At 35.8% G+C, this 10,978-nt stretch overlaps 1 protein-coding gene across 3 annotated transcripts in view; it reads left to right on the top strand.

The window, feature by feature from the left end:
- Window positions 1-9,524, top strand: part of LOC149064490 (trithorax group protein osa-like) — a 115,341-nt gene extending 105,817 nt beyond the window's left edge. For all 3 annotated transcript variants that reach the window (XM_089255303.1, XM_089255304.1, XM_089255305.1), the window contains one exon: window positions 1,312-9,524. In XM_089255303.1, coding sequence (XP_089111429.1) covers window positions 1,312-3,651 — 2,340 coding nt within the window. In that variant the 3' untranslated portion in view covers window positions 3,652-9,524. The remainder of the gene's footprint in view (window positions 1-1,311) is intronic.
- Window positions 9,525-10,978: the final 1,454 nt, after the last annotated feature.

Below are 10,978 nucleotides of genomic sequence, written 5' to 3' on the forward strand. Positions count from 1 at the left end.
AAACTGAGAAGGAAAGGAAATTTGTAAAAGACTTTTCTTACCCATCCTGATGATAGATATTGTCACTCATAGGTACATGAAACATAGGAAATAGAAGGGGAGGGGGATGAGAATCATATTGGGGTTGATATTGAAGGGTCTGGATCACAGATGGAGCTCAAGAATTTCCAGATTTATGATTATTTTTCTTTCTTATTTTATTATCACACATTGAGATTTGCCCTTCAAGATAGAGAGGTTTTCAAAAAAAAAAAAAAAAAAAATTAGATAAAGAGGTGATTGATTCCATTAGAAAAAATAGAGATGCATTTATTTATATATAAAACAGTAAATGCAGAGAATTTTTTTTCTTTGAGACATGTAGTTTTTCAGGATATAGAGTTTTGAAATGGGGAGGTTCTACCAGGGCCGTCTTAAAATCATCATGGGCCCCCGGGCCAATTGACTTTTCTGAGTCCCGATCTAAAAAATTCTCGAAAATTTCAACCAGTTCTAATTTTTGTGAGGCCCCTGGGCCGTGCCCGGGTGAGCCTATGCATAAAGACGGTGCTGGGTTCTACTGTGCACAGAGAATATCTTTTAATAGAGTTGATAGTTCATTGACTGAATGAATGTTGTCACATTTGATGGCAAATACACAAACTTTTCACATCTTCTGAGCAGGAACTCAACTAGGGAAGCTGGGAGCAGGAAGGGAGTGGGGGAGGCTCTGTGCCTCCAGGTACTGGACTAAAGGGGTGGTACAGAATTCACCCTTTTAATTGCCTTGGCTGGAAAATTATCAATTGCGTCCCTGCTCCTGAGATTATGCTTCATCTGATGTGTTAATAGAGGCTTTGCTTATTTGCAAAGTTTGTTCATTAAAAAATTGTCATAATTCATCCATGAGGATTTTCTGGCAAGTGAAGTGTGACTTAATGATAAGAAATGCAATGCAAACATATTCCAAAGCCTAGAGGCCCTGCTTGATAGCTGCTTGGTTAACCAGTCATCTGTCTAGGCCAGAATAGCACGTCCTGCCGATTTTCGGTATAATTTAAAAAAATAATTATTAACTACTTTTCAATTACTAAATTTGTTTTTTGATGATTTTGAAAAATTAGCTAAGAACATGATGTTAGTTTCAATGTATTTGTAAGAAAATTTTAATCCAAAAATATATTATGCTAGCTTCAAACTTTTTAAAAATGGGAAAAGGGAGAAATTTGACTGGCTAGATGACTGATTAATCAAGTTTCTGTTGCAAATGAAATGTAAATTAAAACATTCATACCAGAAATAAACTATATGATTAAATTTTTTTTTTTTCAGCCGCAAGGAGCACCTTCAACACCCACAGCTCCTCCACATTGTTATATGCCTACTCCAAAAAAGCCTATTGAATTTCCTCCAGGCTCTGTAGAATCTGTAAAGCCAAACTATTGGAAGAAAAGACGCTACTCAGCAAAACGAGTGAGCCCGGTCGACCCATGGAAAATGATGCTTTCTCTGAAATCAGGACTTTTAACAGAATCCACTTGGGCGTTGAATGCTCTATCAGTTTTACTCTGTGATAATTCTTCAGCTGTTTATTTCCGGCTTAGTCATTTACCTGGACTTTTGAGTGTCCTAGTCGAGCACTACCGCCGCTTCTTGAATGTTATATTTGGTCTTTTCGAGGACTTTGAAATAGGTTCCGTCAAAAGGAAAAGCAGCAGAAATATAACTTCGAAAGATTGTGAATCAGGTCTCTCATCACTATGCAGTTGTCAGGGAAGAAAGAGAACAAGCAGCTTTAACTGGAATGACAAAGCTAGTGTATTGAATTCTCAGAATTTCACTTTTAAAACCAGATGTAGCAAGGCTGTCAACATTCAGTATGATGAAGCTTTGTTTCTCATCGATCCAGAGCAGAAATGGGATGCTTATGAAGGCTTTGACATTACCGCTGATGATTGGCAGACTGGCTTCTGTGACATCACTGATCACATCGCCACTCCTTTTGAAAGTGTGAGTGGTAATAGAATCAAATTTTTCAGGGATATGGATACTGAGAAACCGAAAAAGGAGACTGATAATTCACAGAGTGCTCCAGTAACAGTTAAAAACTATCCAGAATGCATCAAAGATTGTAAATCAAAGCAGATGCTTTTACCATGCAAAGGGGAGCCTATCGTTGTCCTTAAGAAATGTGATTTCCTGCACAGACTCGCATCCAAAGACATAAAGGTTGATGAAAATTCAAATTCAGATACAGAGAACAGTCGGACATCTGTTGAAAATGACTCGAGTGAATCCATTGACAAGGCTGCTGAGAACATTAAGAAAGAACTCACAGATGTGAACACAGTGACTCCGCGGCTGGATTTTTCTGCATTGAACATCAATTCAGGAACTGATGGTGACCAGAGAAATTCAGATTCATCATCTCTGTCATTATCACCTTGTAGTCAAATAAAATCTGAAGAAATCGAGACAAAAAGTATAGCAGACGGAGATTCAAAACCAGACACTTCGGAAGAAAAAGGAAGTCCAGAGTTTCAGACCAAAGAAAGTGAAGAACAAGAAGAAATTTTTTATCCCAGGTTAAGGTCACAGAGTCTGAAGCGTCCTCATGATGAGGAGCTTGAAGACGAAGCTTGCAGCTGTGACAAGCCATCATTGAATCTTTTCACAGAACACCAGGAAGCATTAGTTCGCCGCTGCATGTGTATCTCAAACATCATCCGGAACTTGTCATTTATTCCTGGTAACGACATGGAAATGAATAAGAATTCTTCTCTGTTGTTGGTCCTAGGCAAGCTGTTGCTACTTCATCATAGCCATAAACCAGTGAAGCCGGCGCATCGGAAATATGATAAAGATGTGGATGTTTGTGAAACGGACGACACTTGCAACAGTTTACAAGGTGATTTTGAGTGGTGGCATAGTTTGCTGCATGTGTTACGAGACAACACACTAGTGATACTTTCTAACATAGCTGGTCAGTTGGACTTGAGCCCTTTTCCCGAAGAGATAAGCCTGCCTATACTGGATGGCCTACTTCATTGGGTCGTGTGCCCATCGTCGTATGCCAGAGATCCTCTCCCAGTAAAGCCATCACTTTCCGTCCTCACGCCGCAGCGTTTATCTTTGGAAACACTCTCGAAACTCTCTGTTCAGGACAATAACGTGGACCTCATGATTGCCACTCCACCGTGGCTCCGAATAGAAAAGCTGTTTGAATTCCTCACCAGGACTCTAAGTCCGGTGGAGGACAAAGTTTTGCGTGAGTTTTCAATAGTGTTGCTTTCAAGCTTTTCTCAGGCAGATCCAGGGGTTGCTAGAACGATTGCTAATCAGAGTCAGTGCATATCATATCTGATTGCTTTCATCGAGCAGGCTGAAGCCAGTGCTTTCCAAGTAGCCAGCACTCAGGGAACAAAGAAGCTGAGAGACAATCCCGAAATCATTGGCACCACGCCGAACATGGTAGTGCGAGCTGCGAGAATCTTGAAAAACTTGGCGTCTGTCCAAGATAACCAGACTGCTTTCTTCCAGTACCAGCAACGCCTTCTGACACTGGCTACGTCACAAATCATCGAACAGGAACTGGCTAACATCATTGCAGACATCTTGTTCAGTTGCAGCTCAGGATCCGATGATTACCCTATCCCGTTTCTAGCTTCTTAGCAAACCAAGTGATGGGGAAAAAAAGAACAAAAAAAAAATTTAGTGATTTCTTTTCCTATTTTTTTGCTTTGTTACTGCCCCTCGTCAAATTGTATAAGAGTGTAAAGAAGGGGGCAGGCTAATATCATTATGGTGCTGAAAAAATTATCGTGAAGCAACATACAAAATGAGTATGTATAGTTATTGATTGATGCAGAGAATGTGAATTACTGAAACAAACCTCTCTGTGGGAAAGTGTTCCCCTCATTGTTTTTATTTATTTTTTAAATTTCCGCATTGCAATTCTTATTAAATCAATAAAAGCAGAAGTATATTTACTCTAGCACTAAGTGAGTTATAGCTGGAACACCAAATTAGAATGGGAGAAGGGTAGTAAATTTTGAATAGCATGCAGGTGGCAAAGCCGTAAGCAGGCGTTTTTCTGCATAACTCTGCCTCTAGATATAAGGTGCCATTAGTGTTTTTTCAAAGCATCAGGATAATATCTTTTATTCTCTTGGTCCTGGGATCTTACTTTGGGAGGAAATTATGATAAAGACAATACGCAGGTGCAGTAGCTCAGGTCAATAAGATACTCGCCTAAAGTACCAAAGGATGTTATAACAGGTGTTGTGAGTTTGACACCTAGTTTGTGTATCAGAAACTTTCCTGATGTGGGGGTACAACAGAAATGATGACATGACCACAGAAAAAGATTGCTACTGCAGAGAGTTTCGCACTGGGGGGGGGGGGAGGGTTTAGCACTCCAATCTCTATGCGAGTACAAAAAAAAGGCTTTCAAAATCTGCAATAAATTGTAGATCCTGGTCTAAATAGCCCCCGTTTGCCGAAAATGGCTGTGGTGTGTGCAACAAAAATGATCAATGATAGAGACAATACCAAAATGCTCAACATTAATGTACACATCTTTGCTTTTTCAAGTCTAATCCAATTTGTGATAGACTATGATTAATCCTTAATGTCCGAAATGAAAGCACTCCCTCTTCCCTCATGAAATATTGTGTGGAAAAAAAAGTGGTAGCTCCAAAATCAAGACTTGTAAACTCAGATGGCACCACCCGTCACTTCAGGTTTCATCGATGGATAATTTTCTTTCACTCTCAACTTCAAACACAGAGAGTTCAGTAGCAGTGGGCTCTATTTCATTTATCTATTTTCTTTGGAAGGAACACAATCATAATTTACTCGCAGAGTACAAAATATTTCATTGTATTGAATTTTTTCTTTGAGCGCTTTCAGAAAGCACAAGACTTCTAATGCAATTATATTATAAAATACACATGGTTTTAAAATGTTTGTATCTTGGATTAGCGGTGCTCACATTGAAAGAGCTCAAATGTTTTTATGTCTTGAAAAATGTTGAGTTTAAGCTAAAATTTTTGTTTACAATGGGGTGAAGGCTTTCCCACAGAACGATCAACATGTTAATCAGGCTTAACTTATGGATTTTGATTTTTCCTTTTTGATCAATGATGATGTTTAATTTGCCATTTAATCTATCACAGGTAGTTGAGCGAACATTGTTGTCATATGTACAGTTGACGGATGAATAAATGTGGTTTTATGTAAAAATCAGAGTACCAAACGCTGACTTCAAAAGTGGAGGAATGTTTTTTTTAAATCACATATTATATTATTAGTGTTGACCAGTGATTATTTATTTGTGAGATACATCAAATTTTTTTCTCATGCGCTTGTTTTGTTTCAGTGATCCAAATTCCAGTCTAGATAATGATTCATCACAATTTTGTATTCGTTTAATGGATTTCACTTCTGTTTTTTTTCTTTTTCCAGATGAAATAGAATTATATTGTTGTAATGATGATATTGTTCTAGTTAAAGGGGCTCTATCAGAGTTGTTTATCAATTGTTGAAATATAACTTACGCAATACATAGCCGGGGGAAAAATTATTTTAAGGACTTGAGAACAAATTTTCTTTAAATTTTCAATATTTTGTGGCTAAAAATCATGCTTTCCTCACATTGTCGGAATTAAATTTAAAAGGGTTTGGGGGGGGGGGGCTAAAGAACAACAAGGGGGATGCAGAACAAAATATGACTCATAAAATGTTGACATCAGCTTATAATTTGCACTTCTGATTTCTGAATGTGTAGTACAGCAGAGCCTCGATTAACTGGAGGTAGTGGGTCTGAGGTCATCGCAGATAATGAGATCCTAGTTTAATAGAGATGTTCTCTGATCATGATGTGTAAATTTGAAGTCTGTCGGAGTCACATTTGTGTAAAGTCTACAATACATTTTAAACTAGCTATAATACGCTGCACTGTTGAGATTTTCCCCTCATATACTCACCAGCATTAAAGAAGTGGCAAACAATTGTCAAGAAATAAACATGTCTAAGACGTATTGTTTGGGAACCTAAGTAAACATTCTGAAAGTCGTTTTTGAGGCCCAGGAACCATTGTTGCCCAATGGTTTTTCGCCCAGCTGTGACAAACTTTTAAAGTAGCCTATCGTTCAAGGTCCTGTTTGGTATTATGGTGTACATGCAAAATTAGGTGGAGATTGGTCTAAAATTGTAGATTTGTATAGAGAACACACACACAGACATACAGAAAATCAATTTTATATATATAGGTATATTGAAACTGAACTTTGATTTGTAATAGTAACTGTAAGAATTATGGGGGGGGGGGGCGAATATATATATGTGTGTGTGTGTGTGTGTGAATATGCCAAAAACTACCAATTTACATTTTAGAACAATTTCGGGAAGAAGTTTAAAGAAAGAAGGAAAAAAATTATTAATTATTAAAATTATTATTAATTCTTCAGTGTAGAAAAACACTATTATGGGAATTTTTGCCACTGAATATTTTTAGTTAGTTGGGGGCTCGTTGTAGAACAATGCAAAACACTCTGCTTTGGGGCCCCTGTCAAGCTCTGTGCTATGCCAGTGAAAAGTGCACATGAACAGCCGATCATAGGTTTCAGTTAATCTAGGCTCTACCGTGTATCATTAATTAATGATCAGTAAATGAGCAAACACATTTGCGGTAGGTCTTTTTTTAATCATGTGTTCCTATTTTGGTTTCTACCACTGTCTATTGGTTTTTATTCTATCTACTTTGAAAAATAATATTATGTTGAATAATTATATGCAAAAAATTAAATATTCAGTTATGGGAGGTTGATAGCAAGGGTGACGGGGAGTCGAAGGATGAAATTTCGTTATTATTTAAAAAATTAGTGAACTTTCAGATTCATATCATCTTGTTTCACTATTCAACGTTTTCCAATTTTTGAGCAGAGTTTGATTTTAAAGTCACATATATTGTTGGTGTGCATGCAAAATGCTGTGTCAGAATTCTCAATTTTTTCTTCTGCTTCTTTGATGTGTGTCCATGTTCTATAAAAAGTTCTTACGTTTCTGACCAATAGATTGCTAGTTATGGCATTATTACTTACTGTCCTATGCATTGAAACCAGTTAACTATTGTTGCTGTTTTTTTTGTCTGCTACAAAGTTGGCCATACGTAGCATGCCTTCTCAAATCCACAGGGCAGACTATTTATTGCTCCCCCCCCCCCCCCCAGAAGGGTTATGCCGAGATCTTCCTCCCATTTTGCAAACTCAAAACATTAAAAATTTCTAAGAAATGTACAAAATAAGTGTAAAATTTTTTGCAGGCCCCAATTCGACTTGGGGCCGTGGATCAGACTGTTTCTTTGGATCCCTTGAAAGGATTATGCTCAAGGAGGGGTTTGCTGCTCCTCCTCTCATGTTGCAGCAGATTATGTCAAAGAAGAAACTGTCAGAATTTCTGAGAAATATGCGAAATTAGTGTAAATCTTTTTTATGGGCTCTAAGGAGTTGTGCCCCGGTTACCCTAACCTAGTTACGAGCCTGTGGAACGTGCAGTTGTTTTTTACGCACAACGTTTTCTATGCATACCAACAATATTGCTTTTCCGAAAGACACCTCATCAGAGACTGTCATTTATTTGCCTTATTAATTTATCAATACAGCTATTTATCACTTTCATTCAAATGCAAATGGCAGTTGGTTATGATTTGAAAAAAGAAATGAAGTCGTGCTAATTAATTAACGAGTGCATTGCTTGAAAGAAAACAAAAAGTCCAAATGTGTAATATATTTACAGAAAGAAAACTTGTCGTTACTGCACTTTTCTCTGAATTTCGAGGTATATTTCAATATATGGGAAAGGGAATATAGAATTACCCCTTGAGGTAGGTCATTAATAGTTCTTACCATATTTTAATTTTATATTATATTTTGGACTTACACAGTATAAATTATATGTATTGAAAGTGATAAATAGATTTGCAGTATCGTTTTTCAAAACATGCAACACATTTTTTTTTTACATCAGTTTACCCTAGTCTCTACTAAAATTTTGTGTTTTGAGCGCAAATCTACTTAATTAAAAGAGCTTGGTCACTTGGGTCTTTGAATCATTATCTTTTTTATGCATTTTTATGAGTTACCGCATAGTTCGATATTTCTTTCAGATGTTTTATATTTTTTTAAAGAAACTGCTAAATTTATGACGCTGTTGATTACAGTTACAAAATTTAAATTCAAAGAAATAGAATTACATCAGTAGTTGTTTTTATTCTTATTTACCAATATTATGAAGTGTTTTGTCTTACTGTGCAATCTTATCCGATTCCTATATCCGAAGATAAATAATATAGATTTTGTAATGAGCAGTTAGAATTATTTTTAGCGATAAGAATTTCATTGATTGTTTAATTCATGTACATGTTCAATTTTATTGCATCTAAATACTCTCATAATCGCAAACAAAAATTCAAAATTTGTTGGCAGTTATTTCCGATATTTGTTATCTGTTTGTTAAAAGTTCTTAGAAATTAGTTTATCTCTCTTTTTTTGTTATTTATGTTATAACGGACAGGCTGATACACAATTTCAGGATTTTATTGTAGAATGTCGGAACTGAATTGTTATGTATATGTATATACTGTAATTTTGTTTTCATATCCCCCATGTCACGATGATAAAGAAGGTTCCTTTTCTCACTGTTGAATGCCAAGTGCTTGGTTTCCTCCCCCCATCTCTGTTGTTAATAACTCGTAGTTGCGTGTTGGATCGAAAATAATTTTTTTCTGTTTTTTACTGTGTCGTTTTAATGATTGTTAAAAAAAAAACTGGGGTAATTTTTACTTCTATTTATTTTTGCTCCTTTTTTTCAAACTCCAATGAAGAGAGGTACAATGTCTGTTGGAGGTGGGAAGAAACGACAGACAAATGCTGCTGTTACAGTATCGCATGTAGCTCATTTTAGCCCAGTGAGATGATTATTATTATTGAATAAATTGTATACATATGCAAAGTATATAAATATCGGTAAAAAGAAAAAAAGTTGTTGAAAACAACTAAAGTTCATTGACAGAAACAAAAAAAAAGGGAAGGCCAAAAAAAGGGGCTTTAAAACTGTAATTTATGTACAGATGGAGAAGAAGCTTGCGTTGTCGTTGTAAATATTTTGTGCTCTGAACATAAGATTTGTTTTATTGCTCTTTATGGAAACAAACAAACAAAAAAAATGAAGATGCATATATTATATATATAAATATATAAATAAATAAATTATATGTTTATCTCTTTATATGTATACACTCGGAAGAGATATGTTTGGTTTTTAGGAACAAATGTTTAGGCGAAAAGTGGGGTTTTGTTCTTCCCCTCCCCACTCCGCTCCTATTGTTTTTTTCCTCCCCATTTTTTTCTTTTATATTATTTTTTGAAATTATTGAATTATATGCCGAAAATATATGGTTCTTTGTTGTATTAGAGATATTTGTTTACTTTATGATTCTTTCTTCATGCTGTACATTAAATATTGTTTACAGAACACACTTAGAAAAAAAATGTTTCTGGCTTTTCGTTCTTTTTTGAATTTCATTGTGTGTGTGTATGCAAAACTAGGGTTCTCTTAACCTGAGGGTCGTGACCCAAACTGGATTTAAAGGGGCTTCAGAGATGAATTGTAAAAATTAGGGCTGGCAATCGATTAAAATTTTTAATCGATCAGATTTTAATTGTATATTTTTTGTGACCATATAATGTTAATAGATGCTATAAATATGTATTTCATTCATTTCACTCACCTATTTGGTAGATATAAACAAATATAGGAATATAAGTTAAGAAATTGAGGCTGCCCGCTTCAAGCAATTTAATATGATGAACATTATTGCCATAACCTGTAATTTCTTCAGTTCGATCTTGTCGTTCTTAAAAAAAAAAAAAGGTTATTTTTAGTTATTCACTGATTTCGAAACTACTTTCGATTACAGTGTTGCTTGTTTTTTTAGAAACTTCTTCCAAATGGTACTTGTGAGGAGATGAACTAAGGCTTCCAAGAATTCAAACAAAACTAATGTTCACAATGGCGACAATGAATTTTAGTCGTCTTCTAAAACTTCCATGAAACTTGATTTGAAACTGAAATCATCAGTTTTCGTTGAATCTGATTTCATCAAAATTTTGATTCAAATATTTTTAAATATGATCATTTATCCACTTATCCAAAATATTCTGCATAAAACATGATTTATGACATCTAATCAGTTTTTTTTTCAAAAAAAATCAAGTAAATTCACAAACAAGAAGATATACAGAAGACTGGATGTTGTGAAGGTATTTATTATTTGAGATGTTAATTTTTTTAAGGAAGGAAAAACCTCATCTCTCTTTACCGGGAGTCGAACCCGGGTCCCTCGATTGCCGGACGAGTGCTCCGACCACTAAGCTACAGAGGAGATAGAGATTTTCCTTCGCTAGAGCGTATATATGCCGAACGGAACCGTGCAATGGACGGTGAAACCGATCAGCTAATAGCTCATGGACGACGAGCCACCAGGTCGTCAAAAAAAAAAAAAAAAAAAAAAAATTAACATCTCAAATAATAAATATCTTCACAACATCCAGTCTTTTGTATATCTTGTATTAACAAGTGGAGAGCGACATTCATGTCATAAATTCACAAACTTTTAATAACAGTTTTAATCGAGTTAATCGTCTCGTTTAACTCAACTAAAATTTTTAACTGCGATTAACAATTGATCGATTAACCGACTCGAATAATCGGACCAGCCGTAGTAAAAATACTTACAGTTGAGGGGGGGGGGTATTCTTAACCTGTAGATAAATATGCCAGACTTTACTCAATTTTCAAGAGGGGTTGTGCAAATTCACTAACAGCCAGGATCTCTTGAGCTATGGGATCACGACCAAAACTTGATTCGCAGTCTTCTGAGATGGGTTATACAAGTCCACTTACGGTCAAGGATTCTTAGCCTAAGGGTCGTGACCTA

The sequence above is a fragment of the Pholcus phalangioides genome, unplaced genomic scaffold (assembly GCF_987345545.1).
Source record: "Pholcus phalangioides strain wild (caught in Gottingen) unplaced genomic scaffold, Ppha-v1.0 ptg000042l_1, whole genome shotgun sequence".
NCBI classification, from domain to species: Eukaryota; Metazoa; Arthropoda; class Arachnida; order Araneae; family Pholcidae; genus Pholcus; species Pholcus phalangioides.